At 51.2% G+C, this 17801-nt stretch overlaps 1 protein-coding gene across 1 annotated transcript in view; it reads left to right on the top strand.

The window, feature by feature from the left end:
* WNT3 (Wnt family member 3) overlaps window positions 1-13074 on the top strand; it is a 50698-nt gene extending 37624 nt beyond the window's left edge. Inside the window, exons 2-4 of the mRNA XM_009991904.2 lie at window positions 1225-1466; window positions 11153-11418; window positions 12595-13074. Of these exons, the coding sequence (XP_009990206.1) occupies window positions 1225-1466; window positions 11153-11418; window positions 12595-13074 (988 nt within the window). The remainder of the gene's footprint in view (window positions 1-1224; window positions 1467-11152; window positions 11419-12594) is intronic.
* Window positions 13075-17801: the final 4727 nt, after the last annotated feature.

Genomic DNA, 17801 nt, shown 5'->3' with positions numbered 1-17801 from the left:
GAAAAAGACCTGAGGGTGCTGGTGGACAAAAATCAGAACATGAAGCAGTAACGCGCTATGGCAGCGACGAAAGCCATTAGGGCTGCACAAGGAAAAGCCTTGCCAGCAGGGAGAGAGAAGAGATCCTTCCCCTCTGCTCAGCACCAGTGAGACTCATCTTGAGTCCTGTGTCCACATGTGGACTCCCTGATACAAGAGAAATGTGGACATACTAAGTCAAAGCTCTTCAATATTCGCTTGGCGGTATTCGGACTGTGAGGTTTCTGCCCTGGAATCAATTGAGTGCGTCGTGTCGGCTCCTTTACAGAACCAGCTGCTCGTTCACAGATTGGACCACATGTTCTGGAGGGACACTGCAGGATGGTCTGGATCCTAAGCAAGGCAGTAGCTGTAGAACTATCCTTGTTTGTGTGTAATAGCAGGTATCTCAGTGCTTCTTTGAGCATATATGTGCTTCAGTGACAGTTTCTGGCCAAATAAGCAATTTGACCCACACATTTAAAGCTGGGCAATTGGCAGGTCCTTGGACGTGTAGGAAAAGATCCACTCAAATCTGCCCTCCAGCACCATGTACCAACTCATCTGCCCAACTCACAGATGCAGCTAGAGGCCAATGTCCATCAGGGTGGAACTGTGGTGGTTCAGTCTCTGCTGGGACCACCTGCACAGGTGTCAAGACAGCCTGGGACATGTAGCATTGACATGCCTGACCCCAGAGCAGCCCTTCTCCAGTAAATTGCGATCCCTCTACTGATGAATTTGGCATCGGACGGGACACTTCCCACTTTGGCCATAACTCAGAAGCCCTCATGTCAGTGCCTCCTGACAGCTGACACCCCAGGGTACTCCCCATCCTCCCGGTGTTGCTCGCCCAGATACAGCTCCCTGCAGTTCTACTGCCAGGCCCACCAGCCCCATGGGGATGTCTCAGGTACCTGGGAGTACACTGCATGGCTCCAGGTGCCTCCATGCAGGGAGCTGAGTCCCTCCCTCTGTGCCCACAAAGGATCAAGGTGTCTTCAGGTGTGAAAGTCCTTTTCACATCAGTGCTATTTGGTAGGAAGTCTCTTCTTTTCTTACAAAAATCTTTCTTCTTCACTACTTTGTCTCCCTGAATTATTGGTTCACCTTGTCTCACCAAATTCCCCCTGGGATGGTTGCAGGGACAGGACCGGTAGTGCCAGCTGGTTTCCCAACCCTCACACTGTCCTCTGTCCCTTGCAGGTCCCTTGCACTAGGTCAGCAGTACAGCTCCCTGGGGTCCCAGCCCATCCTCTGTGGCTCCATCCCTGGCCTTGTCCCCAAGCAGCTCCGCTTCTGTCGCAACTACATCGAGATCATGCCCAGCGTGGCCGAGGGGGTGAAGCTGGGCATCCAGGAGTGCCAGCACCAGTTCCGGGGCCGCCGCTGGAACTGCACCACCATCGACGACAGCCTGGCCATCTTCGGGCCAGTCCTGGACAAAGGTAAACAGCGAAGCCGAGGGGTTGTGGGGGAATGGGTTTGTCAGGGTGGGTAGAGCTGTCACATCTCCACTTGGTGTTTAGACACTCCATGAATGTCCTACTGGGAACACACTGGGGAGAGTCTCATGTCCTAGCTTTCAACCCTAACTTCTCCAATTTCTTTTTTCCAATTGTTCTGGTGTGTTACATTGAAAGCGGTAATGAGGGAAGGGTCTGTTCCTATCCCCAGAGCTCCCAGTAGAACCAGGTAGGATGAAGTATAGGAAGGAGAAGGTCTAGCCCCATGCATGCTCACATGTTCTGGAACTGTAGGCTTCACCCTCCCTGCCCAAGGTGTGCAGCACATCCAAACAACAAGGTTCAGCAGACCCAGCCAAAAAGTCAAGGAGAGGGGTTGTGGTCAAGTTCCTTGGGGTCAAGACAGGCCCTTTGAAGCATGCACTCTCTGCCCCAGGAGGCCAGTTTCCCCACCAGGGAGAAGCCATGGCTGAAATCTATGGTCCTGACTAGGCTTAGTTAGGATTTTGCCACATCTTTTCACAGATGAGCCCAAAACGGTCAGGGCTGGGAACAAAAAGGGGGAGAGTAAATGTATTTTCCCTCTCCTCTCTCCGAACACGTATGCTTGCTCCTCTTCACCACCTCCCCCTGAAAGGCCACCCTCTGGCATGGATCGGGCACACTGGAAGCACGTTGATAAGGCATGATAAAGTTGGGATTCCCAGTGAGGTCACAGCCTGGGCATTGTTCTGAGAAAAGTGAGATGCTGGGCCCCAAGACAGCTGGGCACCTGTACCACTAGCCTGCAGCCAAACATGGTCCGAAAGGAGGGTGATGGAGGACTCTGGTGGCAGATAACCTACCCCACATCTCAGATGTCCAGTTACCAAACCAAGACTTTAGAAAACCATTCCCATGAAACTGAACCAAATGGTGGATAAAAAAACTCCTCTTCTCTCCATCCCACCCCGTGGATTCTGTTGACTCCATGTCGAGTTTAGCAGAAGGGACATCTGCAGATAATGTCTTGGTTTCACAGCTTCATAAACGCAACCAAAACCATTTCCAAAGCTTCCTTGGTACCAACACACTGAGTCTCCGCAGTCCAACGAAACCTGGTTATTGAAAGGAAATTATTCTTTCCAGTGATGCCTTGGAAAAGGGAATCTTATGGTACAGCCTTTAAGAAATTGGAGGAATCGGGGTCGAAAGCTGGGACGTTAGACTATTTTCCAATATCTTCCTGGAGTGTGCACATTCCCTGGTAAATCTTCCTTACAAAGCTATAACACTCTGCATATAAACAGTTTATGACATTTTTTTTCAAGCTTCAGCCTTCCACAAATGGTACAGTTCCCTGAAACACTGGTAGCACATTTCAGTGAAAATGACTCACTTGGGTTAAAGCGCGATTCTTTGCAGAAATCGGGATTATAAAGTCATATTAGAGTGCTAATAGGGACCATGAGATTCAATTCCCCTGTTTTGCCTGGATTTCTTTTGGAGTAACCAAATAACTTGTCACCAAGGCTTGCCACACTATAACTTGCTGCCTAATAAAAGCATGGAAACGTCAGCACTTAAGAGATCAGAAAGTTTTAATTTTCTTAAAAACGATCATAAAAATTTTCAACACTTTCTGAAAGAACCCTCAGAGCATTCAAGGCACTGAAAATCTCTCACCACCATTTCTGTCAGCGTGAAAGCACTTAAAAATTGGATTTCAACCATGCTCCCCGTAACGAGCAAACTGAACTTGGAATTTATGAAGAGTATTTTAAGATTCTTTCGGCTGCAGGGACTAGAGCAAAGCCTCCCGTGTGGACATGCCTCAACATTTCTGTGCTCTCTAAGCTGACAAAGTAAAATATCACCCACAGCTCTGAAACTCTTCTGACAGATGGAGAAAAATTATTGAGCACATTTGTTATAGAGCTTTCCCGATCAAACCGTGACGCACCAACAGCCTCCTAGGCAGCACTGCCAGGCAAGTCGCTTGGAAAAGGTATTTCTTCTCGCATCTCACTAGCCTGTAAGTAGAACGGTTAAAAATAAACAGGATCATCTGCAAATAACCATACATCAAAGTCCAACCCATCTGATCGGGGTTATTATCTACACTTTTTCAATGTGCTAATGTCTTTTCACTGCTGCCTTGAAAACTAATGAGCAGAGACGAGCTGGGACTCATTTCATCTACGTAGCAAGGAGGAACACTGGGAAGTCCTTCGCGATTCCCAAAGTTGGCAGCGTGAGTAGACGCAGAGGAAAACAGAACCTCTTCAGCTTTCTCACCTGAAGGAAGAGTGAACGTTGGCAATAAAACAGCTGTGGCACTGCCCTGATAGAGCTCTTTAGCTCTGGTGAATCCGGGGACCAACGCTGCTCATCCCTGCCCAGGGGGTGTGGGTAGGGTTGCCGGACGCTTCTGTTGCCTTCATAGCACCGCGTTCTCGCGGGCTGCATTCCCATCTTCCTGAGCTGCTGCGGCAACAGAAATGGAGAGTTTTGAGCCCATAACCTGGAACTGAGATCTGCAATCGTCCCCGGCTGCGTGGTTTAGGTCTGGCCAAGCCCCGAGCATCTGTGGCAGCTATTGCTGTTCTCCCTTCTTGCTGGCTTCCAGGACACATAGAGGGGTGTAACCCCGCAAACGAAGAATCACTAATTAAAAATAGCAAGACTCAAAACTACGATGACAATCGCTGTTGTGGTTTGCACTGTGCATTAGGCCAACAGGCATTAAACACTAAGCCCAAAATAGCCAGTACTTAAGCTGCGATAACTGCCTGGATGAAATCACCTCCAAGTATCAAAGAGCAACATTCAGGTTAATCTCACCTACTACTCCCTTAGGTAGGTTGAAGCTATTTTGGAAAAAACTTCAAAGGCGCAGTTCTCACTACAATGGCACGGAAAATCATTTCTAATACAGTTTGAAAAGAAATTGAGGATAATTTCGTTTTACAGGAGCTGCAAAAATGTTAATCGCAGTTGCTTCCATTCAAGCAGAGCTTAGTCTGAGGAGCGATGGAGTGTGGGAAGGCACCGGCGCCGTTTGCTGTGGTTGGGCTGCGCAGACCCTCTCATGGCACACGTGTTGGAGCCTTGTTTCCTCCCTCTGGGCACATCACCCAGGAGCTCCGGTGTCAGCGTGGGAGCACGGGGCATCCCTCCCTGAAAGAGCCCAAGGGATTCCTGCCCCCAGGTCCTCCCACAGCCCCCCATCGCATCCCCATCTCACTTCTCTTCCCAGCTTCACCGCACGACTCTGATCTCTCCTCCCACAGTCTCCTGCGTGGCTTCAAATTCACCAAGGCTACAGCACAGAAAATCCCTGGGAGCCAAAGCGTTCCCGTTCGGGGGCTGCCGGACACCGACCCTGGCTGGCGGCTCTGCCTCGACTGACCTGATTTCCTCTCGTGTCCTCTACCCAAAATTCAGACTCATGAGGCTTTGTGCCATCAAAGGTGTGGCAGCCGCAGCCGGAGAGGCTTTGGTTTCCCAGGGCTGCCCATTATCTCCCTGCAAGTTTTCAGTTTTTTGTGTGTCTTTTTTTCTAACCCGGACTACGAAAAAAACCAACCCAAAAACCAACCCCGGAACATGGGGTAAGATCATGTTTTTACAAGCAAATTCTCCGAGATGATTTATACTGCAGGTGTGCAGTCTGGGACAAGAAGGGAGGAAAAACCTGCTTTCTCCCCCTCTCATCTCCCTCCCTTTTCTTTTTAAAGTAAGGTCAGTTTTTATTAAAAGACCATGTCTCTTCCAGCCAAGTCCTGCCCCAAAGACAAGGTTGAGCCAACAGCCAGGTGGCTTGCTGCTGCTCTGGGAGGGCGAGCAATTACTGTTCTCTGCACTAGCGATGGAGTCTGGGATCTCGGTTAGAGCGCAGTGCCCAGGAAGAGCTGGTTGTGAGTGCACGAGGCAAAACGCCCCACGGGCATCTGGAGACCGACTCCTGGGACAGAGAAGAGGTCTCTGAGCCTCTGGCATGACTGGATCTGCAGGAGTGAGTTTGGCAGGAGCCTTAGCAAGCTCATACGTCTCCCCACATCTTGAGCGATGGGCAAACCACTCTTCCCCTGCCCCTCGCACCACAGCTGCTCTTTGCTCACTCTCCTGCTCCTAGAAGATGCCACCGGTTCTCCGGAAAGGTCCACCTCAACTCCGGTTGGGCTCAAGCCTCTGCCACCTGTTCTCCAGAAGGGTCTGCCTCAACACCAGTTGGGCTCAAGCCTCTGCCACTGGTTCTCTGGAAAGGTTCACCTCAACTCCGGTTGGGCTCAAGCCTCTGCCACTGGTTCTCTGGAAAGGTTCACCTCAACTCCGGTTGGGCTCAAGCCTCTGCCACTGGTTCTCTGGAAAGGTTCACCTCAACTCCGGTTGGGCTCAAGCCTCTTGCCGGCAGCGCCGGCCAGGGCAGCGTCTCGCCGTGCGTGGCTGCGAGGAGCGTGATGGCAGTGGGGCCAGGTGCAGAAAAGGCAGCTGGGCCCGGGCTGCCTTTGGGGGTCCTTGTGCGTTCGGCTAAGCCCCTGACACGAGCTGTGAAAAGGCAGACCCGCACCACGATAACCCATGGCTTTTCTCAGCCATGACACTTGCCGTCATTTGCATCTAAACAGGGGTGTGTGGGATCAGGGGCCGTCTTGATATAAACTCAACAGCTTAAGGGGAGGGGGAGGGAAAGGAGAGAGGGAGAGAGAAAAATAAGCTTATACCGATGAGAAAGAGCTAAGCTTCCTCCCCTACTGTGAGGCCGGGCGAGCGATACCATCTCAGCGCTGCAGTCGTTTCAAATCGCTGCAGCATTCACACGCCCTTTAGCCATTCTGATCCGGTGGCGGGGGGCTGGGGAGAGCCATCAATAGGGATTTCCCAGCCGGGCTGGCGGGATTGGAGGGTGACGGCAGGACAGGGGAACATTGCCCCGTTGCTACGAGGTGCTCCTGGGGAATGCCAGTGCTCTGTGCCGTGGGTACGCTGGCCGGCGGAAACATTCTGCATTATACTGGTAATACAGTGTGACACCGCGGGAACAATGGCAAATTGAGTGTCCCAGCAGGTAACGGGGCTGGCTGGGAGACAGTCGCAGTGGTGCACTGTCAAGACGGCTCTAATCCTCCCTCGCCAGCCCCTCCCCTGGTTCTGGGAACGCTGCTCCTGCATTTCATCTCTGGGAAATTCTCCCGGCTCCTCGCCCAGACCCAGGGGAGAATTCCAAGGCGAGGCGTTTGTGTCGGCGGTTTGCTCCCCCCTCCAGCCCCGGCACCGTGCGCAGAGCTCGCCGGGCATGGGGGGCGCTGGGGGGCAGCTGCCAGAGGGGTGCAGCCCCCCGGGGGCAGCTCGCATCGTGCCTCGGCCTGGCCACGACAGCGCCAGCGCCGGCTCGGCTCTCATCCGGCACTCGCACTCCGCACGGGGAGATTCACAAAACGTGCAGCGAGTCTCCGTCCCGCGCCCATCGCTTTTCCACACCCCCCTGGGATGGAAAGCGGAGGCGCGTCAGCAAGGAGAGCGGCTCGTGTCCTCCCCCTCTGTCCCCGAGCTGTCCTGGTCCGAGGCCAGAAGGGCTCGCTACCTCCTCTAATCTGATCACGGGCCACCCAAATAGCCTTTGTCGGGCTGAAACGCTCCAGTTGGAGCGCTGATCTTCGACCGGTGGCCTGTAGCCCCAGCGGTCCCAGTGTAAGCACCTGGTGAAAGATATCTAAGGAAAAACTCAGTAGGTCGAGGTTGGATCTCTGCTGGTGTATCGAAGGTGGGAAGGGCAAGGAGGGAAGAGTTTGAAGTCTAAGGAAGGGAAAACCACAGCACGGTCCCACCAGCAAAGAGAGGATTGAGCAGCCCCGGTTTAGGATCGCGTTTGGCATCTAGATCCGAGTTCCCCACACTGCAGCAGAGGAGAGATGTGCATTTCCACAGCTGGTACGTACCCAGGAGCTGCCTCTCTTGATTGCCTGCACGGGGCAAAATCAGCTCAGTTTGAGATGCCCGATTTCTGGAAGCTAGACCCCACCTCCACAGAGAAGACCACAGGCCAAAGAGCAAGACCTGGTGCAGCGAAGACCTCCCTAGGGCACGAGGAAAGGGCAAGGGAGGAATGTGTGGGGCAGCTGAGAAGATAGTTTATGGCTCCTGCTCTGGAAGGAGGGGATGGTCTCCAAGGTCGTCGTTGGTCTGAGCCAGCAGAAAATTCTGGCTTGGTCCTACGTCCACTGACAACTGTCCTGATCATTCAGTCAAGCTTCAACCATGAGGCAGCTGGAAACTCCTACAACACGCCCAGGGGCATTGTCCACCAGCAATGGTACCCCAGACACCGCAGCCCCTGACCTCCTGCCTTCAGCACCTCCCTGGTCTCATGCACATGGGGCGTGAGGTTGGATTGACTCTGACCACACCTACTCTGAATTCAGAGACCTGAAGTCTCCGCCTTTATAAGATGGCACGTAGGGCTGAAGCACTCCAGTGTCATTCACCAGGGTGATGTTCTTATGCAGATTGTGGTGCACCACAGAGGCTCTGAACCAAAAGCTGTCCCCATGGAGAAAGCTGAGGCTGAGATATTATTTGGACCGTGCTTGGGAAAGCCTGTATTTAGTACAGCCTTATTGAAGTCAACGGTCAAACTCCTGTTGATTTCAAAGTCAGTAGAAATCATAGAATCACAGAATGGTTTGGGTGGGAAGGGACCTCAGAGATCATCCAGTTCCAACCCCCCTGCCATGGGCAGGGACACCTTCCACTACATCAGGTTGCTCAAAGCCCCATCCAACCTGGCCTTGAACACTTCCAGGGATGGGGCAGCCACAGCTTCTCTGGGCAACCTGCTCCAGTGCCTCAGCACCCTCAGAGGGAAGAATTTCTTCCTTAGATCCCACAGAAATCTCCCCTCTGTCAGTGTAAAGCCATTGCCCCTTGTCCTGTCACTACACACCCTTGTCCAAAGCCCCTCTCTAGCTTTCTTGTAGCCCCTTTAGGTACTGGAAGGTGCTGGAAGGTCTCCCTGGAGCCTTCTCTTCTCCAGGCTGAACAACCCCAACTCTCTCAGCCTGGCTCCAGAGCAGAGGTTCTCCAGCCCTTGGATTATCTCCGTGGCCTCCTCTGGACCTGCTCCAACAGCTCCATGTCCTTCTGATGTTGGGGACCCCAGAGCTGAATGCAGCACTGCAGGGGGGTCTCAGGAGAGCAGAGCAGAGGAGAAGAATCCCCTCCCTCGCCCTGCTGCCCACGCTGCTTTGGATGCAGCCCAGGGCACGGTTGGCTTTCTGGGCTGCCAGCGCACGGTGCCGGCTCATGTTGAGCTCCTCATCAACCAGAAATAGAACAACATTGTCTGCTTTATAAAAAAAAAAAAAAAAAACAACAAGAAAGCTTTAAAACCAGCCAGGTCACTACTGCAAGAACCCAGACTCAAGTCCAGGAACCAAAGTTTCTGTCACTGTGCTGAGCAGGGAAGCACACGGGGGACTTGCCGGTCTGTGTTTTAACGCAGGAGATATCTGTGAGCTGTTCTGAGCTGTGGTGGGACTTGTCCTCCTTCAGCCTCAGTCAGTCCTCAGCTGGAAGGGAGCGTTGGCTCTGTTCACCCTTCTTGAGAGAGGCATCAAACCCAGGAACAGTCACAGTGACAGGCAACCAGGTTGATGAGTGTCATGGACAACATTTTACGGAAAGACTTAACAAATACAGCTCTTTGAGCACCGGAAAACGGAAGCTTTGCTCTCTGCAAGCTCCACGAAGCAAATACACGGGCCGTTAAAAGCTACTGGAAGATGAAAGTCAATGTGAGCACAGGAACAAAGGATATAAATTGGCTGGGCTTTAATCTGGGTTAAAAATTGAAAGTCAGCCATTGTCCTGCTGTCAAACCAGTGGAAGAGCCATCAGTCAGAACACCAATGAAAAGACCAGCTCAGTTCAGAGCACGCCACAACTTCTCCAACGGCCTCCTGAAGGGTTAACCTGCCAAGATACATCATGCAGGAAATATCCTTTCAATCCGGGAGTGTATGCCCACTTACAGAGTGCAAGACTCCCAAAAACATGGCATTAAAATTACAGACCTCACAGTAGGAAAATGCCACCATATTTTGTGGACAAGGTCATCTCCTTTCTGCGTCCTTTAAAGCTAGGTCTAGGTCTTCTCACAGTATTGTTATTTGGTGCTTTTAGTATCTCAGAAGTTTCCTCTGGCAGTAGCAGGCCAAGAAAATCTGTCTAGATGGCGCCATGCCAGCTGCTGCTTCTCGTGTCCTGTTCAGGACAGCCACCCATGCTGCCATCTCAGGGGTGCACATCAATACTGGGCTTTGGTCATTTTGATCGAGAAGAACCCATCCTGAGTAAGATGTTCTTTGTGTTGATGGCAACCAGCACTGAGCAAGGCAGGGCTGTGATGCTCAGGCAGGGAGTACTGCAGTGTGCAGGGCTGCTGGAGGGGTTTTGGTTCATGATGAAGAACAGCAGCTCCCTGGCTTCAGACACTTGAGGTGAGCATGGAGGCTCCAGGCACAGAGCAGGCAGCTCTCGTCTGGTTTCCTACCCATCCTGCTTGGCCCTGTTCTTCTCAAACCCAGCTGGATGTAACATCCAGCCAACGTAACCATCTTTATGGCTCCTGGTGGCTTCCCCACACCCACGTGCATTTTGGCTGCTGCTGTCCAAAGTCCAGGTCAGGGCCCCACAGAATGACCAGGGAAGGTGAAGGCTTGCAAGTCACCCTGCCATGGTCACGGGTGGGAGTGGTGATGGACAGAGATGCTCCAGTTCAGCAAACTCATTGCACCTTCATCTTCACATGGATTTTCTGTTCTGTCCTCACGTCCTGCCCAGATGTCTTTGTTCTGCTGAAACATTTTCTCTCTCTTGGCACAGAGGATACACACACGCTCCCAGTCCACCCAGGCATCCTGGGCAACTTATTTCACCCTTTCTTCACCATTCGATGCTTCCAGGGCTTTCTCCAGCTTTGCTCCTTCATTTCCTGCTGAAATTCATTCACTGCCACCGCGTACCTGGAGTATTCCAATAGCTACAGAGTCAAAAAAGAGGCTCAATTCCCATCTGCTTTGATTTCCACCAGGATTGTTCAGTAATTAACAAGCAACTTCAAGGGTAGCTTCACACCCTCGACTGGTTTTACTCCATTGCTGTAAAGTCACATGTAGTTTAGTCGGGATACATTTAGCAGGAATTACTGGCTCCGAGTCTTTGTTCTGCCATTGTCTGTCCCATACCATCCCAAACCTTTCCCCATTTCAGCACGTATATGAGCTTCTTCATCTACCCTTGGACTAACTCCAGGCATGGAGTCCCTCTTTGGGTTTCCAGACTAGGAATTACTCCAGTAACTCTCTTGTGAGGCCCCTCAAGCTCTTACTGATGGTTTGTGCACCCATCGGCACCTGTGCTGGATCAAATCCTGCACCCATTGTATTTTGGGGGAAATGCTGCACTTGTGGTACACAGAGCAGGAGTCACACTTCTCGCCCACCTACTCCTGCCGGCATGCTTCAAAAGGCGATGCCAGCAGTACCCGATTGAGAAAAAAATCATTAAAAAATTAATAAAATAACTTTTTGCTTTTTAATGAGATTTAGATGGTGCTGAAGGAGGCTGGGGAGGAACACCAAAGCGTTACGTTGACTGACAATCCCATGGACTCTGTTTATTCCCAGCCACGCGAGAGTCTGCCTTTGTCCACGCCATTGCGTCAGCAGGGGTGGCCTTCGCCGTAACCCGCTCCTGTGCCGAGGGCACGTCCACGATTTGCGGCTGTGACTCCCACCACAAAGGACCTCCAGGAGACGGCTGGAAATGGGGGGGATGCAGCGAGGATGCTGACTTCGGCGTGCTGGTGTCCCGGGAATTCGCAGATGCCCGAGAGAACCGGCCGGACGCCCGCTCAGCCATGAACAGACACAACAACGAGGCCGGTAGGACGGTGAGTGCTCAGCAGGTCCAGAGCTGTTCGTCCATGCCTGCATGGATGGCCCAATCTGGCTCCTCCTGATGTAGTGGGACCACAATAATGCCCGGGCACGAGCTTTCTAGGATTATTTTCCAGGGCACAGCATTTCCACTCTCTCCAAACATACGGGTGGGGGTTAAGAAGAGCTAAAACATGCCCTGCTTCCAGCGCAAACATCTCCCAAGACAGCGTGTAGAAACTCAACTCAACCGCCCAAGACCCCAGGTCAATGGTGTAAGAGGACTTTCCTCCCAAGCTACTCCTTCCTGTGTGCTCCCCGTTGTACCAGTGTCCCACCCAGTGATTTGCTGGACTAGATGATGGTTGTTAGCCCCATGCAACTGAAATATATTCTGTTGTGTTCTTGCTGTCAGCAGGTACCTGGGCCACTCTCTGCTCTAGGTCGTTCACAAACCCAGCACGCTCTAACCACGCTACAGTGAGACCTTTCAAACGGTGCTTGAGGCAAACACCAGATACCGCTTTGCCGCACCACAGCAGGCAGAGGTGGAAGGGCAGAAGCTTGCATCTCTAATTTGTGTTAACAACCAACAGCTTCCTGAAAAAAATCAACAACAACAAAAAAAGCAAAACAAAAAACAAATCCAAATTCCAGTAATTTTAACAAGAATTGGTGATTATTTCGCTCCACACAGAGGAGATTTCTGGGGAAGAGAGTCACGTCCTTAGATTCACAATTTCATTTACTTTCTAGTACCAACTGTCAGCCTCAGGGCATGAAACGAAGGGTTGTTAGCGAAGCTAGGACAAGGGGGTCGGTCAACATCCACACGTCAGAGACGTCCTCCAACCCTCAACTTCTCTGGGCTCTGATCGTACACACACACACGACAGGGAGCACCCCACCGAAATGATCAGACCTTAGGATGACACTAGATTGGATTAAATGGGATTGGATTGATGATTAGAGCAGCTGCTCATCTCAGCCATGCTTTTCCAGTGCGACACCTCCTTCTAGAGATGTTCCTGCCACACACCGAAGCTCCCACACATTTACAATCCGCCTACACTTTGCAGACCAAGCTCAGGTCAGACATTTACACCCCGGTAGCAAAGGTGGGCGACTGAAAGCAAACGCTGGGCATCGTAAACTGCTGCTGACCACTTTGTTTTCTCTCCCTTGGACAGACCATCCTGGATCACATGCACCTGAAGTGCAAGTGCCACGGTCTCTCGGGAAGCTGCGAGGTCAAGACATGCTGGTGGGCCCAGCCCGATTTCCGGGCCATTGGTGACTACCTGAAGGATAAATACGACAGCGCCTCTGAGATGGTGGTTGAAAAGCACCGGGAATCTCGGGGATGGGTAGAAACTCTTAGGGCCAAGTATGCTCTTTTCAAGCCACCGACAGAGCGGGATCTGGTCTACTACGAGAACTCCCCTAATTTTTGCGAGCCCAACCCAGAGACAGGCTCCTTTGGGACGAGGGACAGAACGTGCAATGTCACCTCCCACGGGATCGACGGCTGCGACCTGCTGTGCTGCGGTCGTGGCCACAACACCAGGACTGAGAAACGGAAGGAGAAGTGTCACTGCATCTTCCACTGGTGCTGCTACGTGAGCTGCCAGGAGTGCATACGCGTCTACGATGTCCACACCTGCAAGTAAACGTAGGTAGGTCTCCAACTGATGGAAAGTTGCTCCAGAGCAGGGCCAAAGGCTCCACCGACCTTGTGATCGGCCTCCACATGGTGGTCTCACACTTCAGAGGATGGCATAAGAAAATCCTAACGCCCTTGGACAGGGCAGACACCCTCACAGAGCCAGCACCAGTGCTGCAGAGAAGGCTCGAGCCATCCCACCCACACAAGGTGGTCTAAGGCTAGAGCTGGCACTGCAGACATGTTAGATCACTGATCTGCTGACTTTTCTCAGGCTGTTTGGTGTGACAGACCATCTGGGGAGAAGCAGGGACAGCACAGGTTCAAGCGAGGCATGGCCACGCCGATCAGCGTGCTGTTAACACAGAGCTTCCAGCTCGGTCCTCCTCCGGAGGTCTGGCCCCCGTCCAACATGGGGGTTTCAGGTGGAAATGAATTTTACACAGCAAAAGCTGAGCAAATACAGGCTTCCCCGCCTGCTGGCATGGCCGTCCTGGTCTCAGCAGATGTGGTGAGGAGGAGGAAAGGAGCCAAGCCCCCACACCAGCCGGGCTCCTTCCTTCCTGCTCCGAGGAGACCATGTTGGAGAAAGAAGAGCCTTCCAGAGGCTTACAGCCACTCTCTCCTTCCACCTCCCCTTCGCCCTCTCTGCTCCCCACAGCCCCACATCACCTCCCATAATCCCCCTGAGGAGGACGGCTGGAAACCAGAGCCCAGAGCTGATTCTCCAGCACTTGGCCCAAGATAAGAGCAGACCACACGTGGTGAGGCTGCCACCTCTTGCATGGGGACGCACCACCACTCCAGCAGCCTCCTTGCCCCGCAGCTGCCCGAGAAAGATATTTAAGGATCTGGGCAGATCTACCCAGCTGATGCACCTATTTACTAAGCGTTCCCTAACACGACTTTACATCCCAGAGCAAGCTCAGAGTATCTCTCTGGGCACTTGGTACCCCCAGGCGAGCTGCTACACCAGCTCTGAGCATCAGAGTAATGGACGGGGAGACAGAAACCATGGCCAGAAGAAACTTCTGTCCAAGCCTTCTCATCAGCCTCCCCCCATCAGACAGACTAGTTCCAACCACTTCATCCAGCAGAAGAGAGGCAAAGGCAGTTGTGGGAGACCTTTATCCAACAGCACAATCCCAGGCAGACCCTTCCCTTCCCATAGGGTTTATTGAGTTATCAGCGACTCCTTCATCACGGAGCCCCCATCAAGTGCAGAGGCTCCATACCATTAGCAGGGATTTGGGCCCCAGGTGTGGCCACACGCTCCCCATGACCCATCTCAGTGCAGAAGAATCAGTGTTTGTCCCTCCACCTGCTCCCCAGGCCACGTCTCCCTCCTTGACCACACGTCCCCTCACTTGGGGCTTACGCTTCCATGGCGTATTGACCCTTCAAGTTAAAGAAATAAATATTCTCTCTCTCTGGGTGGGCTCCTACACAGATGATGCGGACTAATAGCCATGTTCCAACACCAATTCTCATGGATCAGTGATTTAACATAGAAACATGTCTAAACCATTAAAGCTGTGTCTTCTACTCCCCCCGCCCCGTTCTTTGTCCAAGGGAACGAGCGGCACACGGTACTGCAAAGAGCAATAAAACGGGTGCAGGACCCCTCATCTGGAGCAGAGAACACGGCCCTGTCACTCGGACCTGCGGCTGGAGAGAATCAGAGCACGATTCTCCGTCCCTCCTCCGTAGGGCGCGATGGGGAGCTCCTGGATCCACGCAGCCCGAGAAGCGCCAGCTTTCTAAAATCAGAGGTCACCGGAGAGCTCCAAGAAACCTTCCCGATTCGGAAATAAGCCGTCTTCTGATATGCATTCTATTTAAAAGTATATATTAAATTCCATGTCTGGAAAGACTCCAAGTACCTGATGTTACACAAAACCCCTTTTTTGTTTGTTTGTTTGTTTTTTAATCAAGAAAAGGTATTTAATATTAAATAGAACATTTATTGCCTTGTAATTATTTTACTGTAGCCAGGTATTCTAGCACTGAATGGAAGATCTTTTTCCATCAATCTGCTGTATCCAAAGTTTTGTATAAAGTTGTAGAGGTCGATTTTTTTTTATTTTATATTCAGAAAATTTCTCTTTTTATAAGCATTATTTATTATACAATGTATATACTTGAGTTAACTAAGATTATATATTATATAAATATATATATTTGGAGAAAAATATATTTCAACTTGCATTTTTTTTGTGGTACGTCATTAAAGAGAAGGAAAAAATCCCAAAATATGCACTTGCCAGCTTGTGTGGTTTGCCTCTGAAGGTCCTTTAAGCCCTGCTGAACATCTACGGGAGTGGTGGGTCGTCATCCAGCTACTTACGCACAGTGACAGTGACAGGAATGCAAGACAATGGGGACAAAACGTAGCAAATATAGGAGATTTTGCAGCTGAACGCTCAGATTTTTATTTACAGAGTGCCATCCCACAGCCTGCACGCAACACGAGATTACTGATTGAAGCAGGCTCCGGGCTTCATGTTCTCCCCTCGCCAAGGGACCTGCAGGCCGTCACTGATGGCTCGGACAGACCGAGACCCAAATTTTCCCATATAAAACCAACTTCTCCTGCCCATGAGTAATTTAGTGGGTGTTTCTGCAACACCTCCCACACATTAACGATGCTTTTTAAGCGCACACAATTTTCCACTGCACTGGCCTCAAATACACCTGTCTGAAGGGTAAAAAAGAAATAAATGAAATCATTCCGTATCGCTGCAGGGATCCCCAGTTTGCACACAAACCAGTTACACCCGCCTGCCGCAGAGCGCTGCCTGCCACGTCGCGCTGCTCGCGCACCGTGTTCCGCTGCGCCGCGCTGGAGGCGGCACGCTTCCGCCAGCGCTGTCTCCGACCCGACGGCAGCGGTGAGACCTTCAAACTGGTATGAACACCAGTGACTGCTCCGAACAATCCAGGTGGAGTGTTTTGAGCTTAACAGCTGTATAACTGGGAGCTATCTCCATGTCTGCCCATCATCCCAAGCTCTTCTCCACCGTGATCCATCCCCACAAACCCCATCCCGGCACTCTCAAAGGTATTTGTCTTTGGTTAACACCTCAACTTGTGAAACAGTTCCACTTCTGGGAGGTTCTAGAAAAAGCAGCAAGAGGGTAAGAAGGGATGAAGAGCTGCTTAAAGCAATACAGTTCTCACAACAAAGCCACTCTTGCCCAGGCAGTGTGCCATAGAGAAAACGTGGTGGGAAGGGGGTGCCAGGAGTCATTCTCTTCTGCCACCTGCAGGAAACATCTTGGATGGAGATGTCGGAATAGGTTGGAGCAGGTGGCATGTCATATTCAACAGTTTTTTCTGGTTTTCCAACATGTCCTTCAAGTGTGATACACCTAAATTGCGCACACACACACACACACACACACACACATCTTTGGGGCTTCATCAGCACTGCAAGGTCCAGAAAACTCCAGAAAGGGCTGGATCAGAGGTCTTCTCAGCCAACTCCTTTAAGACTACCTGTGGTGATGCTGTCCAGGCTGGGGATGTATTCAATCCAGCCACGCTTAGGTACAAACTGAGCATCCTCTGGCTATCAGCAGCCCAGGAACAGCTTTGTTATCTTCATGCCATACATCAGCTCTCTACATACGCACCCCTCCGTTGGACTAGCACCACAGACACAGATGTCTCCCAGATCATCACAAGTAGTTGTGCTTTTTATTGAATCCATTGAATGTGCAATTAAACCAGATATTTATTCATCACTAGTTCTGGACAAAGACACAATAAGGTTTACATCATTTACTCGGAAATATAAGTTAACGTGTGCTGCTGTCAGTGGGACAAGCAGAGGAAAGAAAGGAACAAACAAACTCACAAGATCGTACACAAAATGAGAGGGAATAATAACCACTGGGACTTGCAATGTCATCACAATAAAACAGCACTGCCAAAGGAACAGAAACCAGGGTGGAGTGACTAAAACACTCCGACTGCTGTAAGTATACGCACTAAGGACTACAGTACCTTCACCTTCGGGCCTGAAAGACTGCGAAGCACCCTCCTTCCCTGGGAACACCGCTTTGGGCACAAGCTGCTAGCCCTTAGCAGCTTGTCTGGTCAAGTTTAGGAAGCTACACTGACTAAGATCTCATAAATGGCTTTGATTTCATGCCCCACCAAATTGAGGTATGTTCCATGAACCTTATTAAACGTGTGGAGCCAAAGAACCAGAGGGGAGTAGCCTCATGCAGTCATCATCAACAGCTTCTCACTGACACGAGATGACTATTGGGGAAGGATCACATAAAGTTTGATACATTCCTTTATTTCAGTGCAAAAACATGGCAATATACCTCGCGTGCATCTGCAGAGCTTGGCTTCCTCTCTGTCTCCAAGGAGGAACTTCAACCTTTGGTAACATGGCAGAAAAATGGGATATAACGAGGCTGGCCAACCCCAAAGCTGCCATCTACGTTACACTCATGAAGAGCTTTCAGGCTGGAATTAGCATCTCTAAAACTGTTGTTGAATTAACAACAAGCTTTGATGCCTTAAATACTGGATTTGGAAGTTTCCTCTACCCTGATCAACATACTTCCCTGCCTTCTTCCAGTCCCGAATGCCACTTAGCCAGTGTCTCTCACTGGGCCACAAAATACCTGGGTATAAAAGAAAGCAGGTATTGGCATCTCGGCAGCTCTGGAGCTGAACTATTGCGGGCGCTCTTTAGGTTATCAGCCTGGCTCAGTG

Source organism: Tauraco erythrolophus, chromosome 25 (genome assembly GCF_009769465.1).
Source record: "Tauraco erythrolophus isolate bTauEry1 chromosome 25, bTauEry1.pri, whole genome shotgun sequence".
NCBI classification, from domain to species: Eukaryota; Metazoa; Chordata; class Aves; order Musophagiformes; family Musophagidae; genus Tauraco; species Tauraco erythrolophus.
This window is presented reverse-complemented; position numbering and strand designations above follow the sequence as displayed.